The sequence below is a fragment of the Heterodontus francisci genome, chromosome 6 (assembly GCF_036365525.1).
Source record: "Heterodontus francisci isolate sHetFra1 chromosome 6, sHetFra1.hap1, whole genome shotgun sequence".
Classification (NCBI taxonomy): Eukaryota; Metazoa; Chordata; class Chondrichthyes; order Heterodontiformes; family Heterodontidae; genus Heterodontus; species Heterodontus francisci.
The window spans coordinates 130,370,770-130,396,528 of NC_090376.1; the positions used below are offsets into that span (position 1 = coordinate 130,370,770).

At 41.6% G+C, this 25,759-nt stretch overlaps 1 protein-coding gene across 9 annotated transcripts in view; it reads right to left on the reverse strand.

The window, feature by feature from the left end:
• klf12b (Kruppel like factor 12b) overlaps positions 1-25,759 on the reverse strand; it is a 238,229-nt gene that overhangs the window by 71,101 nt on the left and 141,369 nt on the right. For all 9 annotated transcript variants that reach the window (XR_010975248.1, XM_068034302.1, XM_068034301.1 and 6 more), the window contains one exon: positions 19,106-19,646. Coding sequence is in view for 8 of the 9 variants with exons in the window: in XM_068034302.1 (XP_067890403.1) it covers positions 19,106-19,646 (541 nt within the window). In the remaining variant the exon portion in view is untranslated. The remainder of the gene's footprint in view (positions 1-19,105; positions 19,647-25,759) is intronic.

Consider the following 25,759-nt stretch of genomic DNA (forward strand, 5'->3'; position numbering starts at 1 on the left):
CAATAAACGATAACATTCTATGAGCTTTCCTAATTACTTGCTGTACCTGCATACTAATCTTTTGTGATTCATGCACTAGGACACCCAGATCCCTCTGCATCTCAGAGCTCTGCAATCTCTCACCATTTAGATAATATGCTTCTTTTTTATTCTTCTTGCCAAAGTGGATAATTTCACACTTTCCCACATTATACTCCATTTGCCAGGTCTTTGCCCATTCACTCAACCTATCTATATCCCTTTGTAGCCTCCTTATGTCTTGTTCACAAGTTACTTTCCTACTTATGGAATCAGTAGTGGAATCAGAGGAGATAGGGGAAACGTTAAATGAATATTTTTCGTCAGTATTTATAGTAGAGAAAGAAAATGTTGTCGAGGTGAATACTGAGATTCAGACTACTAGGCTAGATGGGATTGAGGTTCACAAGGAGGAGGTGTTAGCAATTTTGGAAAGTGTGAAAATAGATAAGTCCCCTGGGCCAGATGGGATTTATCCTAGGATTCTCTGGGAAGCCAGGGAGGAGATTGCAGAGCCTTTGTCCTTGATCTTTATGTCGTCATTGTCGACAGGAATAGTGCCGGAAGACTGGAGGATAGCAAATGTTGTCCCCTTGTTCAAGAAGGGGAGTAGAGACAGCCCTGGTAATTATAGACCTATGAGCCTTACTCCGGTTGTGGGTAAAATGTTGGAAAAGGTTATAAGAGATAGGATTTATAATCATCTTGAAAAGAATAAGTTCATTTGCGATAGTCAGCACGGTTTTGTGAAGGGTAGGTCGTGCCTCACAAACCTTATTGAGTTTTTCGAGAAGGTGACCAAACAGGTGGATGAGGGTAAAGCAGTGGATGTGGTGTATATGGATTTCAGTAAGGCGTTTGATAAGGTTCCCCACGGTAGGCTATTGCAGAAAATACGGAAGTATGGGGTTGAAGGTGATTTAGAGCTTTGGATCAGAAATTGGCTAGCTGAAAGAAGACAGAGGGTGGTGGTTGATGGCAAATGTTCATCCTGGAGTTTAGTTACTAGTGGTGTACCGCAAGGATCTGTTTTGAGGCCACTGCTGTTTGTCATTTTTATAAATGACCTGGAAGAGGGTGTAGAAGGGTGGGTTAGTAAGTTTGCGGATGACACTAAGGTCGGTGGAGTTGTGGATAGTGCCGAAGGATGTTGTAGGGTACAGAGGGACATAGACAGGCTGCAGAGCTGGGCTGAGAGATGGCAAATGGAGTTTAATGCGGAAAAGTGTGAGGTGATTCACTTTGGAAGGAGTAACAGGAATGCAGAGTACTGGGCTAATGGGAAGATTCTTGGTAGTGTAGATGAGCAGAGAGATCTTGGTGTCCAGGTACATAAATCCCTGAACGTTGCTACCCAGGTTAATAGGGCTGTTAAGAAGGCATATGGTGTGTTAGCTTTTATTAGTAGGGGGATCGAGTTTCGGAGCCACGAGGTCATGCTGCAGCTGTACAAAACTCTGGTGAGGCCGCACCTGGAGTATTGCGTGCAGTTCTGGTCACCGCATTATAGGAAGGATGTGGAAGCTTTGGAAAGGGTGCAGAGGAGATTTACTAGGATGTTGCCTGGTATGGAGGGAAGGTCTTACGAGGAAAGGCTGAGGGACTTGAGGTTGTTTTCGTTGGAGAGAAGGAGGAGGAGAGGTAACTTAATAGAGACATATAAGATAATCAGAGGGTTAGATAGGGTGGATAGTGAGAGTCTTTTTCCTTGGATGGTGATGGCAAACACGAGGGGACATAGCTTTAAGTTGAGGGGTGATAGATATAGGACAGATGTTAGAGGTAGTTTCTTTACTCAGAGAGTAGTAGGGGCGTGGAATCAAAATAAGGAATCGGCAACAATCATTAACTCAAAAAAGTGATATTTAACTTTATCAAAGTGATGGGGTGCTAGCAATGAATAATGGGACTCTTTTCATTGCAAACAGTTAAAATTTCAGCATCAAGCACTTGTAGATCAGGCATCATGTGGTTAGATGCAGGGTAAAACTCATTCGGCTGTACCCTAGCAACGTACCTTAGTCCCACCTTGGGGAGGAACGCCATAGTGTGCCAGTTTGACTTTTCTACTTCAATCATTCTTGTGGCCTTGAGTACAATTTGTTAATCTGCTGCCAAACTAGGGGGGGCAACTTGACACTGTTGGTCTATGTCCTATAGTCAAAAGGCTGGGGCTTCTCAAAAACTTTTTACTCAGACCTTTACAAGTCTTCACAGAACACAAATCCCAAAGGTGAAAAGCTTGTACTTACATTGTACTTGCCTTTACCGAAAAATCTTTGCCTACTGTATGATCAAATACAACAGTTCTTTGCAACTCTAATGATCTGTTCTATTGACCTCAGTACAATGAAGATACCTTTGGCCTCCAACTGTGACAAATGATTCACTGTCATTTTATTTTACAGGGTACACATAATTAATTTTCTGCAAGCATACATTCAAAAATGCAATGAATGCCAGAGTTGCCTTCACAATCCCATGTTGTATGGCATGTGAATAGAAAAAAAGTAAACTGATGTTTTGAACTTAGGACCTTGTGCCTCACTAAAGCTAAAATGGGATGCTTGCCAAGTTAAAAAAAAAAATTGCAGCCAACACCCTGGCATCCACTCACATATTTTGGGTGTGTTGCAATGATAATAACCTAACAGCTCAGCCCCAGCATCCGCTCAGACACACCCATCTCCTTTTATAACTCTGATTAGCAAAAAAGAGTCTGGATCTTGTCCATACCACACTCATGTATTGCAGCTACACAACTGATAGAGGACCAAGTGTCTGATCCGAGTCTAATCAGCCGACTTCACCAGCTCTGAACACTGAACTAACACAAAAAGAAATTGGGAGGATGTCTGATAACAACAATTATCACCAGTCCCTCCGGCGCTGCCACAGACAGACATTGTTAGTGGCAGATAAATCCAAATGTCTGGAGACCTGGGTCCTTCTTTGATAATTTTGTAATGTCTTATAAATCAGACATACAAGAAAATGTGTGGTATTACTGTTTTGCATCCTATTTATTCATCTACAGAAGTGAAAAACATAATTTAATTTTTAAAAAATGTATTGATACTTAACAAAAGGCTCGGTTATTGCAAAGCTTTGCCCTTTCAGCTGACAATTGGTAAAACCTATCACACACTCACATGCTTAAACAAAAAAAGAACTCAGAGCTAAATTGGTTGTTTAGTTTGTCTGCATCAGAAAGTGTCTGAAATTAATAATGAACATAAAAAGTTGGATGTGAATGGGTAAGGAGGGATGTAAATAAACTAAAAAAAAGGAACATTGAACAGGATTGTAAAATCAAGAAACAAGAATAGATATAGAATACAAATTGTGAAGAAATTCAATGTTAGGGAAAAGTAAATGTAATGCAAGAGAGAAAGGAGAGATATGCGTATATTGTGTAGCGCCAACAACACATATATCTCTCCTAAATTATTAGATCCTATACAAATGTGTCAGGCTGTTGAAACCCGGAATCCACTTGAATACACTGTGTGTCGCAGCTCAGAGTTAAGATTAATGATCCAAATAAAGTGATGCATCTGCAAAGATTGAGAATGAAAAGAAAATTGAGAATCTCAACAGACTTGCACCACTTTTCTCGGATTTTGGTGGCTCATCTGCTGAAGTTCAGGCTGACAAGGGAAATCATCCCCATGGAATTCATCACCACCGTTTTTGTAGAGGACAAGCAACCTGCATAGAATGCACTGGATGAAAAGAAACAGCCGTGCCAGAAATCTCTCCTTCACTCTGTTCTAAACATTTGGGAGTGGATTGTGTTGTGAGGAAACCATTCGTTTTTTACCCATTTTAAAACAGTGTTGACACTCCCTCTAATTTCTCACTGGGTTTCAACAGACACGAGGAAGTGGATAATAGAGTCAAAAGGCATTTCTGACTTGTGCTTGATAAAAATTATAAACACCCTCTCAGATAGCTAGGTCTCTAAAATAAGCTTTACTTTTAACTAAATAAATGAGCATCATTGCATTGAACTCTTCATAGTAAATGAATCCACACATTCTTGTCAACAGCACAAAAATCTCCCCAATAATATTAAATCCTGTACTAATGTGTCAGGCTGTGGAAAGCTGAAATCTATTTGATCTACGTGTAGGAGGTTCAGGGGTAAGATTAATGATGCAAATAATGTGATGCATATGAATGATTTCATTGATGCTCAATTCCAGTTCCAATGCAGAGAAAAAGATGAGGTGGAAGACAGAAAAGACGAAAGGGCACGAGAAATGTCAACGGCTTGTGCTTTCCCCTAACCATTAGTAATTTATGCAATTGTAAAATATCATTGAAGTATTGATCTAATAGATGAATACTTCATGTTATTACTGATTAGCAACGACAATGATTAAGGGCAGGGTAAATTAAAAAAAATGTCCTTGATGTTTCTGAGAAACTCTGAGCTTGCTTTCATGTACCAATAAACTCGCAATCAGTTGAGTGGCCAAAGATTGATGGGCATTGGTAAATGAGCTGCCATTTGGTAGATATAGATCTGCACTCGGAAAATTGGTAAGTATTTGGGAAGTAATCATGGATCGTAATAACAAGATACAGAAAATTTAATATGGCAAAAGTATTTTAAAACTGCCATGCCTTGCAGCCATTTAATTTTAAAAGCAGGTGATTTATTACAACCTGCTGTGGTAATCTGTCTGCGATTGTATGCCTGTGCTGCACAGGTTTTGTGCAGTTTAAAAAATAATTTGGTTCTATTAAGCATGAGGGTCTCAATTTCAATCCTTGCTCCATGCTAATAGAGGTCTTTAAGATTATTAAAGGGTTTAATGCAGTAAATGCAGGAAAGGTGTTTCCACTGTGGGGGAGAGACCAAACTAGGGACCATAAATATAAGGTAGTCACTAATACATCCAATTGGGATTCCAGGAGAAACTTCTTTACCCATCAAGTGGTTAGTATATGGAACTTGCAACCACAAAGTGTAGCTGAGGTGAATTTCAAAGATGCTTTTAAGGGGTAGCTAGACAAACATATGATGCAGAAAAAAAGAGGGTTATGCTGATAGGGTTAGGTAAAGAGGGGTGGGAGAAGGTTCATGTGGAGTATACACACTGGCCTTGATCAGTTGGGCTGAATGGCCTGTTTCTGTGCTGGGCTTTCTATGTACTGAGTTTCTGGCTTGTAGACGGCTTGTAGAACATTCAACCAGGGTTTCCATTTTTAATTGCTATCTACTGAAGCTTGTTGAAAAGTATACAATTTTGTTGAGGACAGAATCAAGTTAACTCTGGTATACCACTACTGTCTAATTGTATATAAATTCCTATTATCTAGACACACAGAATAGCTATTTGGGTGAGGTACCAAATTATACCTAACATCTATGGAATTGTACCTCAGCAAGAGTCATCACTCTGGAGGTGGCGGAGCGGCTGGTAGATATTTATACGGATAAGAACCAATAATGTTGATGCAGAAAAATATACTTTTCTGGAAACTGAGTTTCAACATAGCAGCAATATCTATGTGAATGGCACATCAGAGCTAATTATTAATATTCTACCATTTCTAAAATCATATTCAGCATCTTTATTCAAACAGTATTACATTATGTGGAGACTAGAGAAGCTGAGATTGTTCTCCTTAAAGCACAGTTGGTTAAGGGCAGATTTAATAGAGCTGTTCAAAATCATGAGTTTTGATATAGTAAATAAGGGGGAACTGTTTCCATTGGCAGAAGGGTCGGTAATCAGAGGATGTAGACTGAAGGTAAATGGTAAAAAAGTCAGAGGCGAGATAAAGAGAATTTTTTTATGCAGAAAATTATGATTTGGAATGCACTACCTGAAAGGGCGGTGGAAGCAGATTCAATAGTAAATTCCAAAAGGAAATTGGATAAATATTTGAAGGGACGATTATTGTAGGGCCATAGGGAAAGAGCAGGAGAGTGGGACTAATTTGATAGCACTTTCAAACAGCCAGCACAAGCATATTGAGCCGAATGGGCTCCTTCTGTGCTGTAGGATTCTATGATAGTATCGTATATAGATAAGAAAAACCCAAGTTACAATTTTCTACATTCAAAAATAGAGGTCGGAATTTTACGGTGGCCGGGGGACCCTGTCCACTAGCCTAAAAGTCGGGGGCGGGCCCTCCTTTGCCAGGCCTGGGAGCCACATCAGGGTTTTACGTGGCCCAGGTCATTAATTGGACTTCAGTGGGACTGCCACCTCTCTGAGGCAGGAACTCCCACCTCCAAGAGCTGCAGACAATCAGCGGCCTGATAGCTCTCAGTCCCAGCAGCGCCACTGGGAGCGGTGGCCACTGCTGGGACTACACCCAGCCACAACAGGATCGTGGACGCCGGTCCCGGAAGAAAGGTAAGTTTTCAGGGTCTTGCCGGGGTCAATCGGTCGGGCCCGGCAAGGCGGGGGGGGGGGGGGCCAGTTGGGAGGGAGGAGGACTTTATTTTGATGGGGGCGGCTGGGACTTCTGGGGGTGGGGGCCCTCCATGGAGCACAGGGTGCCTGTTCAGGAAGGCACTCTCCCAGCCCGCAAGGAGGCTGCCAGGTTTTAACTGGCGGCGTTCTAGGGGCCTGAGGCACCCACCGGCCACTGGTAAAATACCAGCGCCGGCAGGAGGAGGCTCTTAAGTGGCAGTTAATTGGCCTGGGGCGGGTGGGCCATGTCTTGCTGCTACCGCCCCTCGTAAAATTGCAGCAGGGATGGGAAGGAGTCAGGAATGGCACCCCTGCCTCCCACTCAATTTTACGCCCCCACCCCCCACCAACACCACCAGCCTGCTCCTGTTTTTGAGGGGGGCGTAAAATTCTGGCCAGAATGTTATGAGATGATCAGTGAAGCTTTTAGAAAATAAAAATCAATGCAGTGCATGTTGAGTAGATGCAAGGAACAAATTCTTCTCTCAGACAATAAACTTGAGCTTGCCTGATTGCTCAATAAATGCGAGGAATTCAGTGATACAGACCAAGAAAATCCTAGGCTTGATTGTCTGCTTGTGCTGTGTTAGCTAACTCAGATACAGCACATGTCCTTGATAGCTACTTTGATCCTTGCTGGAAGGAGGCCTGTGTGGAAATTGATGAGGATAGGATGGGATCGGCATGGCTTATTATGTCTCCCTAATCAACCTCATGGTCAAATAGCTTGCAGATACTCACAGAATAATCACCATGAGAATGACTGGTGCTCAGGTGACTGTACCCCAGTAAGCCTTCAGGCAGAAAAGTGATGGAAAATAAAGCATGCATAAAATCTACACAGCACAAATGGTGCAGTTATATCCTGGTGAAAGTAATTCTATTACCCTAAAATGTAATAGCTGTAAAGAATTTCAGCTATGATTGAATGGTAGAATCTGTCAAAGGACCTGTTATTTTGTTAGCATCACCCAGTTTTCAGAATGGCCACTATGACTGAGGATGGGAACAATTAGCATGAAAATGGTTATAGCCATTTAGAAACACATTTCAAGGATGAGATTATGAAGGAAAAATAGATAAAGCTTCCTCTTCTCTATCTTAATAATGTGCCTTTAACCTACCATCAGATGAACACAATACTGGTGTGAAGATTCCAGTTCCTGTACCAGCTTTGCTCAAATGCTGAGCAAGAATGACAATCTGCTCACTTGGGTCCAGTGTGTGTCAAATCATGGGACATTTCGCTCAGTGTATCCGTCACCGCTAAGGTGCAGACTGGCCCACCTCATTTTGCAATCGAGCCTGCAGCTAGCAATGATAGGAGATTTTCAACCCAGTCTTTCAAGTTGGATTAAAACGCACATTCCTGGAATGAATCAGGCAATGCTTTGAGTCACTGCGCTACAAAACTTGGACCAATGAGCCATTCTGGGGTCTATAATGAGAGGATAATCAGCTTGAAGCAGAACTCCCTGAAGTTAAAACCTGATCATCTTGGCATTGAATGTGTTGGGGAGGTGAAGGGGGAAGAGAGAAAAAGATGAAGCAGACACAAATGAAAAATAAGGACTACACGCACATCAGATGTGCTGGAAGAAGGCTTAATTTAGAACACCAACTGGCTCGAGCATGAAATGACACAATTTCTGCATTTACAGTGCAAACTTACTAGAAGCTGTATTAACAATTGTAGTCAGCTTTGATCACTTAGAAGCATCCGAGTAAACTGAAAACAAAACCCACATATTCAGCTCCAATTCTAGCAAATTTACCAAATCATTCTGAGTGAAGTGCCCAGTTTCTGTGTGTATCCTCAGTGGTTGTGGTAACACCAATTTGCAATGTCGGTTCCACCTAATTAAACAAACTACTGCTCCCCCAGGCTGGCATTAAAACTTGCTTCCACAGCACTGCCTTCTGCTTCAATAACTCTAGGAGACTGCAGGCATTTCAGATCAAAAGTGTCATGCAAGTCCCTACCTGCCAAGACTGAGGCACACATTATTTCGCCACATGAACAATAAAACTTAAAATTGTGGCTGGGAAGAAAAGAGGGCCTATCACAAGGAATTGCCAAGCCCCTGACTGGAAAGACATTTGCATGCTAGCAGACAGTGTTGGAACAAGGGACCCGGTCCTTGCTTCCCCAATACACAGAAGAAGGGGGTCAGACCAGTCTAGTCACATGACTAACTGACTGTTGGAGTTTTTGGAATTTGAACTTGCTGAGAGAAAGAAACTGAGAAAGCTGTATGCTCCTGGACTGAGAACACCTCTCTCCTGTCTGCTCCCATCTCTTTCCCACGGAACGGACGGCCCATTGAAGACATGTGAACTCAAAGAGAGAAAAGTCTCCCAGGTGAACAAGGTTTAAGAAGAATACTGGGCCCCAATGAAAAGTAAAAGCTGTCTACAATCAAAGGCTTTACGGTGAGCTGGAAACACAGAAATAGTAACAAGAAACCCCCTTCGGAGACTGCCTCAAACCTCTCTACTTTATTTTTTCTTCTGCTCTTTTCTGTCCCTATTTGCATGTGTATATTGTATGTGCACGCTAGCATGGGCATGTCATATATCTGTAGGCGTTAACCGAATTAGAGTTTAAGTTTAATAAATTTCACTTTTCTTCTTTAAACCTAAGAAAGCCTGTTTGTGCTCATTTCTTTGCCTTATAATTGGAAAGTGGTGAACAAAGATTCACCAAAGGGGGGAGCTCAAAATACAGTGTGTTTAAAAATTAAACCCTGTTACAATAAGACCAGGTGAAGGCTGAAAAGACCCCGAGACACCTTTGTCACCTGGTCGTAACAAAAGTCAACAGTTTAGTGACATTTTGTATCTGCATAAATATACATTATAAAAAGTATATAAATAAAACCTAAAAGGTCCTTTCGATTCCCCTTCTCCATCAAAACACAATCTGAGCAGTTGGAAATCAAACCCCCTATTGAGAAATTAGTTCCCGAACACTAATTCACTTCGCCGGAGCAGGGAGTTCAAAAGAATGTGCAATAGAAAACAGGCCGGTGACCTGGTTTCAATTACAATTACAGTATTACTTTTTGTTGGCCAAAATTAACTGTGTTTCAAAGGCAGAAAATATATTCAATCCCTTCAAAGCGTTCAGGGTAGTTAACTTAAAAAAACTAAGACCGCAAATTTTTCCAGTCTCGTGCAAAATTATGTTGGTCACGCCTTACCATTAGTTAAAGTTGCCAATATTTAAAATGTAACAATTTCGATTCTACAGGGCTTACATTAGAGCTCATTATTACAGGTACAAAGAGTAAGGTCTTCCTGAGAGCTGCGTGCATGGTCATGTTTCAAAATAAGGTAATTAAAAGCAAGGAATTATTAATTTATACAATGATCGTGCTGGAATGAGGCATCTGGAAGTGCCAGCTGATAACTGGGAATTTGGGATTTCAGTAAACGATGGGACCAAAAGTGTATCTCCTTAACCTATGCAGATTAAGGATTGAGAAAGAAATAAAGTGTGAAGGAGGGTGTATTAGAGTCAAATCATAAATGCCGGCTCGAGAGAGAGCGAGAGAGAAAAACCTCTAAGAGCAATTTACCGCCTAAAGCAATGAGACTCCAGTTTAAACTCTTCATGTTCTGGGCCACTGGCATTAACAATCAGCATGTTGTTAAAAAGGTTAATTACCGTTAAACACAGTTAATTACTAGACATAACTTTCTGTGGCTAACTTAATGGACAACTAATGAGCAAATCCAACAAGTTCTTTGCACAAAGCAAACAGGAACAGCATAAAATATCAACAAGTTCTGGAGACCTGCAAATCACATTGTATCTCTTAATCTTCCGAATTTGCTGGCTGATTTGCATATTAACAATAACCAACTCGCTATTATTTATCCAGCAAGATCCAGCACAGTGGCGCAGTGCTTAGCACCGCAGCCTCACAGCTCCAGGGACCCGGGTTCGATTCCGGGTACTGCCTGTGTAGAGTTTGCAAGTTCTCCCTGTGTCTGCGTGGGTTTCCTCTGGGTGCTCCGGTTTCCTCCCACAAGCCAAAAGACTTGCAGGTTGACAGGTAAATTGGCCATTATAAATTGTCACTAGTATAGGTAGGTGGTAGGGAAATATAGGGACAGGTGGGGATGTTTGGTAGGAATATGGAATTAGTGTAGGATTAGTATAAATGGGTGGTTGATGTTCGGCACAGACTCGGTGGGCCGAAGGGCCTGTTTCAGTGCTGTATCTCTAATCATAATCATAAATGTTTTCTGTTCAACAAACTCCGTTAACATTTACACCATAATATGCATTTCATTCAGGTCCACTGTTCTTTCAACCACTTTCAACCAATTCTGTCTGGTATCCTCAACTGAATTTAAAGCAAGTACTTCTTAAAATGACTTTCCATAGGATTCTGTAGGTGCAATGCTTTTTTTTTCATTTTAACTATTAACTTGAGTTTTCTTTTATAATATGTTGGCTCTTACATTCTCAGAATTAGTCTCACCTCCTCTCCCAATGTCATTGACTTTTGATATAGTATAGTTTCACTGATGATAGATGCCCTCTACCAGTTGATACAAATTAGGATGAACAGGCTGGTTTTCTTTTCTCTTGAAAAAAGAAGGCTGAGGGGTGACCTAATAGAGATCTTTAAAATTATGAAAGGTATTGATAAGCGAATACAAAGAAAATGTTTCCATTTGTGGGGAAGAGCATAACTAGAGGTCATCCATCAATATAAGATAGTTACCATGAAATCCAATAGGGAATTCAGAAGAAACTTCAAACAGCGGTGAGAATGTGGAACTTGTTACCACAGGGAGTGGTTGAAGTGAATAGTATAGATGCATTTAAGGGGGCGTTAGACAAGTATATGAGGGAGAAGCGTTATGATGATAGATTTTAGATGAGGAAAGATGGGAGGAGGCTCGCGTGGAGCATAAATGCTAGGATGGACTGGTTGGGCCGAATGGCCTGTTTCTGTGCTATAGATCCTATTTATTTATTTATTTCAATTTATCATTCTTTACGCTTGAGTCAAGACAGTGGGTGCTGGCAGATATTTTCCAGTGTGCGCAGTCACAGTGACCCCGATCCTCTAAACCACACATGCACACTTTCTTATTGGAATCACTGGTTACAGTCTATAACTTTTCATAACATGACGAAAATGTTCTAAAGCAAAAGTACAGCATAATGCCAAAGGTATAAGGTCCAGCCAAGTTCTGGGGATGGGGAGGTCTTACTTTATGTCCCCAGAGATGTTAGGTTACCATAAACATTTGTTCTATTTGACACACTCTATACCAGTAAACTAAGTATTGCGATTAGTGTACCTACATTAAAGATCCAGGGGACTGTTCAAAAACGATGGTGAACTGGAAGGCGATTTAAAGTGGGAGCCTTGGCTGATTATTTACCTCACGCGCTCAGCCTTTCGGGCCTTTTGTAGTGCCTCTGGCTGAGATGAGCTAACTCTGCATAGATCAGAGATCTCAAGGTTTAGGGATTCCTTGCCTTAGTTTTGGAGACGAAACACTTCACTGTTGATGTTAAGTTGTAATCTCCGAGGGCGAGGAACCTAATTCAGGAGCTGCGAGCTACTGTAGGAGATGAGTTTACATTAATCCTTCCTGCCGATTTGAGGATGGAAAATTGTTAATCTTTACCTTCTCTTCTTCTTCACTGTACACTCTTAATGGAATAGTATGTTTCTACCTCTTGGGGCACTACGGCCTTCTTGAAGCAATTCGGATTCCTGTTGCTATTGGCAGAAGCAAGATTCTGAGTGCATCACAGCTCGTATTTCAAGGGGCGAGGTGATGAAAACTTACAGACAAAAGCAGCTTTTCTCTTCCTTTTTTTCATGCTACTTCAATCTAATAAACTCTGACCAGGCTCTATAACTCCACACATCTATCATGATCTGAGCTAAAATAGTCCTCTACCCTTCCACATTAATAGAACACAAATAGAAATGAGATGTTTGAAATGTACCTTGTAATAATTGTTTTTTTAAATCTTACGGCTGGAAGAGAGCATTCTATATCATCTTACATACATTAATGTTACTGCATAAGTGCCAAGCACCATTTTCCAATATTAGCCATAATTACTGTTAGCTTGCATTGTGTTTAGAACATTAAATATGACTGTTATTGTATCTAAAGTACAACTGAAGCAATTATTAAGGGAAGACAATCATTTGAATAAGTTGGAATAGTATTTTTTGGGCAGATGACTACAGTCACATTGAAATTCAGCCTCCTCACCAAGATATTTTCCTAAATTTGAGTCCGGTATAACGTCTCAATGTATTTCAATGTACGATGGGGTTTAATTATTTTAAACAATAGTTGAATTTTGGAAAATAACAATTAGGATTTCAATACATAGAATTTTCTTCTTTGGCCTCCTTGTCTTGGGAGACAATGGGTAAGCGCCTGGAGGTGGTCAGTGGTTTGTGAAGCAGCGCCTGGAGTGGCTATAAAGGCCAATTCTAGAGTGACAGATGCTGCAGATAATATTGGTTGTCGGGGCTGTTACACAGTTGGCTCTTTCCTTGCGCTTCTGTCTTTTCTCCTGCCAACTGCTAAGTCTCTTCGACTTGCCACACTTTAGCCCCACCTTTATGGTTGCCCGCCAGCTCTGGCGATCGTTGGCAACTGACTCCCACGACTTGTGATCAATGTCACAGGACTTCATGTCGCGTTTGCAGACGTCTTTAAAGCGGAGACATGGATGGCCGGTGGGTCTGGTACCAGTGACAAGCTCGCTGTACAATGTGTCCTTGGGGATCCTGCCATCTTCGATGCGGCTCACATGGCCAAGCTATCTCAGGAGCCGCTGGCTTAGTAGGGTGTATATGCTGGGGATGTTGGCCACCTCGAGGACTTCAGCGTTGGAGATACGGTCCTGCCACCTGATGCCAAGGATTCTCCAGAGGCAGCGAAGATGGAATAAATTGAGAGGTCGCTCTTGGTTGACGTACGTTGTCCAGGCCTCGCTGCCATAGAGCAAGGTACTGAGGACACAGGCTTGATACACTTGGACTTTTGTGTTCTGTGTCAGTGCGCCATTTTCCCACACTCTCTTGGCCAGTCTGGACATAGCAAAGGAAGCCTTTCCCATGCGCTTGTTTAATTGTGCATCGAGAGACAGGTTACTGGTGATAGTTGAGCCTAGGTAGGTGAACTCTTGAACCACTTCCAGAGTGTGGTCACCGATATTGATGGATGGAGCATTTCTGACGTCCTGTCCCATGATGTTCGTTTTCTTGAGGCTGATGGTTAGGCCAAATTCATTGCAGGCAGCCGCAAAGCTGTCGATGAGTCTCTGCAGACACTCTTCAGTGTGAGATGTTAATGCAGCATCATCAGCAAAGAGGAGTTCCCTGATGAGGACTTTCCGTACTTTGGTCTTCACTTTTAGACCACAGGACATGCGCGATGCCAATATCATCGCCCTCTATAAGAACAAGGGTGACCGCGGTGACTGCAACAACTACCGTGGAATCTCCCTGCTCAGCATAGTGGGGAAAGTCTTTGCTCGTGTCGCCTTAAACAGGCTCCAGAAGCTGGCTGAGCGTGTCTATCCTGAGGCACAGTGTGGCTTTCGAGCAAAGAGATCCACCATTGACATGCTGTTCTCCCTTCGCCAGCTACAGGAGAAATGCCGTGAACAACAGATGCCCCTCTACATTGCTTTCATTGATCTCACCAAAGCCTTTGACCTCGTCAGCAGACGTGGTCTCTTCAGACTACTAGAAAAGATCGGATGTCCACCAAAGCTACTAAGTATCATCACCTCATTCCATGACAATATGAAAGGCACAATTCAGCATAGCGGCGTCTCATCAGACCCCTTTCCAATCCTGAGTGGCGTGAAACAGGGCTGTGTTCTCGCACCTACACTGTTTGGGATCTTCTTCTCCCTGCTGCTCTCACATGCATTCAAGTCTTCAGAAGAAAGAATTTTCCTCCACACAAGATCAGGTGGCAGGTTGTTCAACCTTGCCCATCTAAAAGCGAAGACCAAAGTATGGAAATACATAGAATACCAGATCTAAAAGGATATTAACTTGAGTAACAATTTTGCTTTTCATATTGTACTTTAAAAAAAAATTTATCAGCACCAATTAAAAGCTGCTTTAACAAGGTCAAAGTAAGGAAATCATAATCTGGAGTATATTTTTCAATTCTCACCAAGACTAGTGCACATCCAACCCTTATGGGTCAGTTCTAATTTCATATGCATGTTGAGCTCCTGATCTAAACTGAGTTTCCTGCTGGGAACTAAATGTAGGAACAGGATTAGGCTATTCAGCCCCTTGCACCTGTTCTGTCATTCAATTAGGTCATGGATGATCTATATCTTAACTCCATTTATCACTTTGGTTCCATAAAACTTAATAGCCTTTCTGAACAAAAATCTATCAATATCAGTTTTGAAATTTTCAATTGACCCCCCCAGCCTCAACAGCTTTTTTTGGGGGGCGAGAGAGTTCCAGATTTCCACGACTCTTTGTGTGAAGAAATGCTTCCTGACATCACCTCAGTTCTTGAAGGGCTGCAGGTAGCATTTAAAGACATAGGGTCACTTAAAGATAAGTGGCTGCATATGGGACAAAGCCTGTTTCCTACCATCCATAAACTATGTTAGGCAAATTCCCAAAAGCCAGCGGATGGCAAAAAAAAGTGAATGTCAGAAATGAAGGCCGGAATTTTATGGCCCCCAAAAAAGCAGGCTGGTGGTGGAGGGTGGGGTGTAAAATTGAATGGGAGGCGGGGGGTGGGCCGTTCCCGACCCCATCCCACCCCCATTGCAATATTACGTGGGGCAGTGGCGAGAAACGGCCCGCCCACCCCAGGCCAATCAAGGCCCTTAAGTGGCCAATTAACTGGCACTTAAGGGCTTCCTCTCACCACCGCAGGTATTTAACCCTCAATGGTCAGTCGGCAAAAGCCTCAAGAACCTTGCCTGTTAAAACCAGGCAGCCTTCTTGCGGGTTGGGAGGTGGCCCTCCTGATCGGGCACCTTTTGCCCCATGGAGGGCCGCCCCCAAAGCCCCAACTGCCCCCAATGCAAAACACTCCCCCCGCCCCCCCCCCTCCCAATTAACCCCCCCCTTGCCTCGCCGGTGTCCGGCCGATTGTCCCTGATGAGGCCCTAAAAACTTACCTGTCTTCCAGGGCAGTCCTTCACCTTGCTTGCGATGGCTGGGTGTCGTCCCAGCAGTGGCCATTGCTCCCAGTGGCACTGCTGGGACTAAGAGCTGCAGGCCCGCTGATAGACAGCAGCTCCATTAGGCAGGACTTCCTGCCTCAAGGAGGTGGAGGACCCGCCCAAGACCAATTAAGGGCCTGGGGAGCGAAAAATCCTGGCTGAACTCCCCAGGCCCAGTGGAGGCAGGCTCGCCACTGACTTATCGGCCGGTGGGCAGGGCCTCCCACCCAACGTAAAATTCTGGCCAATGTGTGTGGACAAGTAATAGAATAGTACAGCATCCAAACACATATTTGAAGGACTGCAAAGTACTGCTTAAGGTGGATAATAATAAGGCTTGTCTCACTTAGCACAGAGAACAGCAATGCAGGAAGTGACAGCAAAGGCCAACTCTGGGCTACAGTCGCTGTTGCACCTGGAAACATACGCTGAAAGAAATGGCAAGAAATATGTTAAGATGCGACTTCCTAATAGTGCTGTACACCAGATACATATGTACACTGCAGGTATGTACACTCCAAAGTGATGTCTGTCAACCTTGTTACATATTTACTGCAGTTCCTTCATTGCTTATTATGCATGGCCATACTGCACAGGGCACATATCAAAGCTTTAACTTACAACTAAAACCCGCTGCAGATGGGCAAGCAGAGAGACACATTGCAATTTCATGCTAGATGGACAGGAAATCATAAGGGGTGATTTTCATTCTTTGGGCGCATCAAAACAAAGCCATTTAAGGGCTAGCTGGAAGATTGCATTCACTGTGAATTGAACCAGGGCTCCAGTGAAATAGTTCCCATTTCATTTCTCGAATCTGACTCACCTCTATCATACTGGCAGGTCTAATCCTGCTGCCTAGAAAATCCACTGCCTCTCATATAAATTATATTCAGGAACTGAAATTGGTGGACATGGTTTAATTTGTCTTGTGTGGCGCACTTTGCTTTTTGATTTAAATGGTATCTGGCTGTCTGCAGGAAGCAAGACGGACCGGCACACAAACGTGATCAAAGCCAACATTTTATGGAACAAAGTCAATAAAATAAGAACATAACTTTTTTGCATGTTAGCAGAAAAGATATATTTGAGTTACAAGTGAACAATTCATAGAAATACAGGCCTAAACAGAAAAATTAGAAGTTCAAAACTGAATCTGTGAAAGGAAACGCCATAGAGTCAGCCTCGGAGGGAACTGGCACATCAGCCACAGTGGTACTGGGGGATTCATTCCACCAGACTGAACATAGGAAGGCACCAATTAGCTCTAATCGCCTTCATCCATGAATTGCACAGAGCAGGGTGCCTGTTTTTCCACTGAAATAGTCAACAGTTTAATTCAATAGTTATTCTGCTTGGGTGATTAAGTCAAGCTGTGATGCATACATGACATAAACTGATGTCATCGTGCAGTTTCTTTTTATATTTTCTTTTCAAAAAGCTTTCATAATAACATTGATATTTCCAGTGCCTATGATTGCTCCCTGTTTCCTACTGCTCTGGATGTACGGTGGGCGGTTTCCAACTTAATGCATGCCTCCCTCCCACTGTTTATTCCCCTTTCCTCTCTTGCAAATTGTTACTTTCATAACAGCCTCTCCAGACAGTAGCTCTATGGAACTGCCTGCCCTGGTGGCTCTTCATTGTTTTGGGGATAATGTTGGTATCAGAGAATTTTGGACTGCACCCCTTTCTCCATAGAAATTTTGGAGATTGCTTCTTCAGCAATCATGCTGGGTTTATTCCTGGGTGAGCTATCAGTATGTAATGATGACAATGAACCATCTGTGAATATATAATTGCATAAATAATCATGTATTTTAAAAGTTGCCTGCAAACCTGCATCATAAAAAATTTAGATTTGAATTGTTTTTAATTTTAATTTTTAGAATGCAGATATGAGAGCTATGAATATTAGGGATCATAACAAAATCTCTACATGAAGTTATGGTTGTTAATTTATGCTATATTACATGTGTTTGGTATCTGTATGTCGTGTATATACAGAGAATCTAAATACCAGTATCAAAGGCATTCTGTTGATTGGGTCTCCTCTTCCCCCAGAATATGCCTGTAACTTCCCTTTTTAAGGTTCTGCCACCTCTATTACACTTTTCTATATCCATATCCCCGGGATTAATTTGATGATTTTTTTTGGCAACTTCAACCTTGATATTTCATTGTCATGATGCTGGTGGGTCTTTCGTGGAAAGCTCTCTAAGGATGTTGCTGTATCTCTTTCAGTGCTTCTCATCAATGTTTTGCCTTGGGTTCCTGAAAAGTTCATTTTCACTTGCCATTTTGCAATTTTATCACAGCAAGAGGTAATCCAATAGTGGAATGATTCATTTTCAGTCATAAAGATGGAAAATAGGTGTCATTTTATTTAGCTTTCTCCATGGACTCAAATAACCATTGTCAGTTCATTGCCATGTGTAATTGCAGATGACATCTTTATGCATTAACAATAAACATGAATGACCTTAATACTTATCGCAAAGGACGATTCACCCAAATTATTGTTTGCTTCCTGTTCAATCCAACAATTAATGCAATCTCCCTCTTAGGAAAATGCCTACATTTGCATTAGTGTGTGGGAAGAAGATATTGTAACTACCAGGCAAATCCATAACCACAAACAATAAAATATCCATTATTTTTACTTTTATCTGTTAAATGTTGACCGATGCTAGAAATCATAAAACAGCTCGTTGTCACAGCACATCCCTCACAAATTTTGCGAAAGTGCAAACCTGCCCACCCTTCCTTGCATCAGTGTAAACAGTAACATTGGAGGTCCACTTGTATTATTTTACAACTTGGATTGGTACGGGACATTGTGCTTCAAAGCAGCAAAATAAAGTGGTGAATGGTGCAGAGCAGTTTACAAAGACTGACTGATTATGCAGGCAATATGGTGATGGGTGTGCTTAGTCTCCCAGGATACTACTTGGGAGAGGTAGGTTATATATGTTTACCATGAAAGTTTCCTCCTTCCTCATTAGGGTGAAGCTCTACCTCAGTCAGCCCATTTGGGGAGCCAGCAAGCATAATGAGATACTTAACTATTGGGGATGGGGGAGGGAAGGTGGGGGTTGGAAATCAGAGACAAAAATTATACACCTCCTTTTGAACTGTGTGCAGATCAACTGCCTAACAACTTAGTTAGGGAATGGTGCATACATGCAGGCAATCTATAGAGGGAAAGAGAATATAAATTAAAAGGATGGAGGATGAATACAAATTTGTATGTGCTTATATCTGGTAAAGCAAGTAAAGAGCTGTGCTACAGTTTTACTTAATATTCAAATACCTTCAACTGAATAGTTGGATGAAAACTTATTTGCATTTCATCTTGCCAGAATTTCCCATTGCACTAGTATATTATTTCCCGTTCTAATTGTGCCCAACAGCTGTGTTATTTCTGTGCTCTTACCTTTTATTTGACTCCTGCCATCCTCTAACATTGGGAGTACAATGGTAGAATTGAGGTTCCTCTGTGACCTCATGGCTGTGTAGACCACAGGAAGGGACTGTACAACCACTGGAATACGATGCACGTGACTCAGTTTGCTAGACTGAAAGTTCATAGGATTTGAAGGTGGCACTGGGTGGATTATGTGCAAGTACTGCTGGCCCCCAACAGCCGGTGAAGATGCCACAATGGAGCCTGGTGCTAATACTGTTGACAATCCTGTTGATGAAGACACTGAGGTTATCACAGTTGGGGATGAAGTCAATCGAGGAGAGCAAGAGGACATTGAAGAGACTGAGGTTGTTGTCACTGAGCTGGGTGAGGACTGTGACGATGATACTGCTGTTGGTGATGTCCGGGCTTTGTTAATGGACAAGTCCACTGGCTCAGTTTGTGTCTGATATTGATCGGTTGATAGCAAATCCTCTGGAGGCTCTGCTTTCACATTGTTAAGCAAAATAGGTACAGCTTCCATATCTGAAAAGTTAGAGGCTCGTGGAGACTGTTAACATAAAAAAGAAATAAGAATCACTTAGTATTTTTATCTAAAAAAGTACAAAAATAAGAATCAACGTAAGTTTTTGAAGAAATATATCTGAAGATCAAGTACATAGGAGGCAATTTGACAAATAACTTGATTACAGCTGTATTGGCTAAAATATATGACTAGCCACGAAAATAAACGTTACTTTTCATTTTAAACCATCTTTAAGCTAGCATTTTAACAAGGCTAATCAAATCCCCAACATTCTGATAGAACACAGAAGATAGTTAGTAGTGAGGTTTGTAGAAATATTCAAATGGACAGTTAGATTATGAAAATAAGATAATATGATTTTGAAATTTCATCCTTTTCCATAATGTCAATTATTCTCTCCCACAACGTCTGGTACTGATGGTGGCTGGTGAAGAGTCTGACCCCCTTTTAAGTAATAAAGAAGAAACAAATTGAAGCAAAGACTCTCTGGCTGTGAAGGTTGGGTGCTCCTTTACGGTTGAGGGGCATTTGTGCATTGGCCCATGCTTTTGGGACATCCAAATGCCAAAACAAGAGCACAAATTACTCAATGCTTACCTCCAGTCAGTGCCCAGGAACTAAAGGCAGTAATCTCCTCATTACCAACAGGGTTTCACGAGGTGATTAGGAATTAATCCATGGTTATACATATGGTCCTTTTTAATAAAATGCTCCCATCACCAGGCTGTCCATCATCTAACCTATACTAACAAAAAGTACCGAGGCAGTAACTACAGCATAACCTGTTACTAATTCTAGTTGCTGAATATATAAGGAAAAGTTTTTGGCATTCCACTGTCAGATCTTGGAAAAAGAAAATTGGAAAAAGATGTTCATGTGCATAATATGCACTTTGCCTTTAATTAGATCTTCCTAAGTTCATGCTTGAGCTTTTGCTGTACACTCACAATTAGGTTGTGGTTGCCTGGTTGCTGGGCCAATAATTTGTGACAAATTTCAAAGAAAAACATCCAACGGGTACCATCTTAGAACATCTCTTTCTCATTCGTATGTTGTTACCACAGATCATTCCAAGTGAAAACATTTGACATTTAAACTGCAACACTTATCACTAAGAAAGATAAGGCCCTGAAATCGAACTGTGGGATACTCGTGCATGAATAAAATGCATTCATCTGAAATCCCTTGCTTTGCTATTTTAGCAGAGGTGTTGAATCAATACTTCTCCTAGATGGTGGAGAGGGGAATTTCAGACAAATGAGCATTCTTATGCTTAATTCTCATGGTGTAATTTAGGCTCAAACTGACTTTTACCAGAATTAATGTTTAAAAAATAAACAACAAACAGAATTCTGATGGTCATAGTCCAAAAGAACGCTGATCAATAGCCTTTTTAAAATTCAGTCCATTATAATCATCTTTTTGCTCATCTGATGATATCCCCAGAGATCTGCCTTAACTTTTAGATAAATTAATTGTCTGTGCTCCAGAGATCCTTGTGCATTGACAGCAAACATTCTCGGTCTGTCTTGGTGGAAATGCTACATTAAAGGTCGAAATGGTTGTATCCATGAGCTACCTTCAGATCTTTGCCATTTAACTTAATGTGGAAAAAAACCCTTTATAGCAAGTGTTTAACCAAATTGTAAACTTTGCAAAGTTGTCATCATTTCTAAACAACTGGTAGGAACATTTACAGATAAGTTTGAATCATTCTTGAATTTATTCATGTGTTATTCAGTTCTTCAACAGTCAGCCTCAGTAATTCCTTCAAGTCAATCCACCAAATTATGTCACTGTTTAAATAAAAAAGACTTCCATTTACATAGCACTTTTCATGACCACTGGATGTTTCAGAGTGCTTTACAGCCAACAAGGTACTTTTGAAGTGTAGTCACTGTTGTAATGTAGGAACTGCAGCAGCCAATTTGCACACAGCAAGCGCCCACAAACAGCGAATGTGATAATGACCAGATAATCTATTTTTGTGATGTTGATTGAGAGATAAATATTGGCCAGGGCACTGGGGAGAACCCACCCCCCCCCCCCACCCCACCCCACCCCACCACCCTGCTCTTCTTCAAAATAGTACCATGGGATCTTTTCTGCCCAACTGAGAGGGCAGACAAGACCTTGGCTTAAAATCTCATTTTAAAGGCAGCACTCCCTCAGTACTGCAAGTGTCAGCCTTGATTTTTGTGCTCAGGTCCTGGAGTGGGACTGGAAGCTAGAACTTTGTAACTCAGAGGCGAGAGTACAATCAACTAAGCTACAGTTGACACTATAAAAAGATTTTGTTTAATTAATGAAAGTATTCTTATTGTTCTACATAGCTGGAATAAAGAGAATGTTAAGATTCTCCACAGTTCTTGATGGTTGATTTTTAAAAGTAAGCTCATGGTTAGACTCCTTCTGACTTTTACATATTGTGTGGGTGTTTGAATCCTACCTGCTTAGGTATTTGTATCTTCAGAAATTATTGGTTAGAATTCTCTACTATTGATAGCATTTTTCCCAATTCAGCTACTCCAGTTCAACCTATGTTTTCAACATGAGAAATATTTCTAGAAACATGGGTGATTTGTTTTTTTAAAATCTTTATTGACTCCACGGATGTACAGAAAATCTTAAAAAGTAAAAAGTTATAACCCTTCCAGTTCAAGTGCCCCTGTTCACCCACAGGGAATCGTCACCATGTTAACCAGTTGAACCTTTGGGAAGTACAGCCAAGGAGTCAGAGATGGCCCAGGCTCAGTTCCCGGGTCTGTGCTGAGTTAGTTAGTCTCAGGCCAGGGCAGTAGAATGGGTGCAATAATGGTTGTCATTGTTCCCAGATTAATGAGGAGAAAATCATCCAGGAAAGTTCTTGGGTGCCATATGGTGATCTTCTACTGGAAGTACACATTCATAAGCACACAAGTGAGCAGACCTTGAGTATGGTCCAACCAGGGTAGTAGAGGAGTTTAACATAACTTCCCTGCTTTTTAATTCTATTCCTCTAGAAATGAATCCCAGTGCTGTGTTTGAATTTTTACGGCCTTGTTAATTTGCATTGCTCCTTTTAATGACTTGTGAATGTGTAGCTCTCTATCCCTTTCTTTGCTCCCCTATACCATTTAAACTCTTATTTTCTAAGGAATTTGTGGCCTCTTTATTCCTGTTACCAAAATGCACTTATTTGTTCTTTGCATTTTTTTCTTTTGATCTTTAATTTTCTCTTGTTTCTTCTGTCTTTTACCTGTGCTCATTTACTACTTGTTTTGAATCAGTTAGGCATGTAATCACACATAAGTGGATGAGGGGTTTTAATGTATAAGGTGACGAATTACATGCTCACTAAAAGGATTTGATGTGCACTGAAAGCTTGAGTCACAAGCTCTTAGGTCGTCAGGTCATGGACAGTACAGGTTTATGGGCATCAGTTAAACCTACAAATCCAGAAGAGGTCAATTCAAGAAATCTTCAGAAGACAGGAAGTTAGAAAGACGGTGTGGGAGGAGATAGTGAGCGAGAAAGACAGCTTGTAAATTTTGGATAAGAAGAAAACGTCAGAAATTGACAAGTATCAAAAGTCAAAATAAAGTTTGTGAGAAAAGAAGAATTCAGTGAGCCAGTGGAAAAGAACAAAAAGCAAAGGCAGAGAATCAGAGAGACCAGTCAAAGCTCTACTGAAACAGCTGATCATAAGTGGAAAATCAGTTTAATAGAAAATAGATAACCAAAATGAGAAAAGATCTTAAGTAGCAACTAATAAGAAACCGTAGGGGATTTAAAAAATGTTTACACTAAATAAATTTATGAATCCTGCACTCCAACAGAGACTTGCGCTTAAAGAAAATGTAAATTGGAGAAAAGATATTGTAGCTCAATTTCTGACTCACATTCTCTTGAGCATGGCTGTTTGCTGGGAGTGCAGGGTTTGTGCATTTACCTTATAAAGTAATGATAAACAATGAAGTTAAAGAAATGTGAATGAACACAGGGCAGTGGAAACATTAACAAATAACTAAAAACAACAGAACATTTTGGAAGTATTTAGCAGGTCTGGCAGCATCTGTGGACAGAGAAATAAAGTTAATGTTTCAGATCGATGACCTTTCATCAGATCGTTCTGTCTCTCTCGCCACAGATGCTGCCTGACCTGCTGAGTATTACAAGCATTTTCTGTTTTTATTTCAGATTTCCAGCATCCGCAGTAGTTTGCTTTTCATATTAGTGACAAATTACTAATGTTGGATTAATGTTTAAGGAGAGCAGGAGAGACAGACTGTGAAGACAGATGTTGTGGAAGCCATGCAGCAAAATTCGAATGCTGCATGGAATGTGAACAAGTGGTAGTAATGCAAGCAAATGACAAAAACAAGTAAAGCAGGGAGAATGAGGCAGTAAGTAAAGGCAATCCAACACCAGTTAAGACAATTTCTAATAACATTATTATTACACAAATATCGTGAATCTATTAATTTTTCATCAACGTGATGGATATCAACACTAGAAATTGGAATACTTTCTCATTTCAGGCACTTGGTTCAAACATTGAACACTCTGCTACTCTGTTCCAACAATATGCTACATCCCAAACCTAGAACACCTCTCACTGTATCAGTTCAGCATTTCCATTTCTCTCATCCTTGTAACTCAATACTATCAATCAGTGGCAAATGAGGAACACATTTATGTTGTCAGTCCACACCCACAAAAAACTAGGCCAAGGCTATGCAAATTCATTTCATTTGGCAACCAAAGAGCAAGCCCTAATGATTATAGCATTGCAAATATGGTGGGCTGGATTTTGTTGAGGTTCTGATGTCGGGATCTGTGGTGGAGGGGAGCCGGTAGATTGTACCAACAGTGGCTGCCATGGAGCCTGGCAGCGGCGAGGCTCCGTGGCGTCACCCCCCCTCCACAGCCACTGGGCGACGAGAACCGACTATGAATATGTAAATTAAGAAAATGAATACATTTAAATAAAATTGTCAGCGATCTTACCTGCTGCCCGGGATCTTCTGAATGGCGGCCGGCACTCACGGGCCTTCACTTTCCCATCCAGGGAAAGCTGGTGCCACTAAGGTGGGGAAGGGGGGAACTTAGGAATTTCAGTGAAGTTAGGTGGGATGGGGGGAGGCAGTACGGGGTCAAATGTGCATTAATAGTGTAGGGGATGGGGCGAAGGGGTGACCTCTGCACTTCGAACAGTTTGGGGGGAAAGGTCAAGTCTTGTACGTAAGTCTTTTGGTGGGGGAGAGGGCAACTATTATCTGTAATTTATTGGGGGAGAGGGGTGATATTTTTATTGCAGTGTACTGGGTGGATATGGTTTTAAATATTTAAAATTAGCAGCAGATCTTGCTGCCCTTTAAAAATGCGTTAGCGCCTGTGCACAGACAGCTGACACCATTGCCGGCGTCGCGGAGCCCGCCCCCCTCTACATGAGGGGGGGGGGGGGGTGGGGTTGGCCCGAATGGTATATTATCTTGAGCCACTGCATGGTAGATCGTGGCGGCATGGCGGTACGTGGCCCACACTTGCAGGCCACCATTTTTTTTTGCCCGTCGCCACTCCCGACAGCGGGAGAATAAAATTCAGCCAGTATTTGAGGGAGACACTTAATTTGTAAACCTGACTGGGCAAATAAATTCAACATGATACGTTTTCTAGTGTGAGTTAATATATTGCAGGAGAAAGCAATAAACTGTTGCAGCTAATATAGGGATATATGTATTATTAATGTTCATGACATTGTTGGGTGGCAGGGACAATAGGCACAGTAGTTAAAAATGTTAAACTGGATTTAATTATTTTGTTGAATCCTCTCTCCATCTTTCTTGTTTCATAATACTTAAATATCTATTTATTAGCAGCTCTCTGTTTTATCGTTCAGCTCTCAAACTGTTACTTCTACATATTAGCTTCTCTTGTGGGCCAAGTTTCAGCCCTATTTCCACTGCCAGAACCTGAGGCAAACAGTTGGTGTTTTGCTGTTAGAGGCATAGTTTGACCATCCCTCTTAGCGACAGAGAAATCACTGTCTAACCTGTAGTGATTTCACTGCTAAGGAATATGGATAAACGGCCTGTGTCAGCTTGGTTTGCATTTGGCTAAAAGCTAAGAGGTCACAAGTTCAAGTCCTGCTCCTG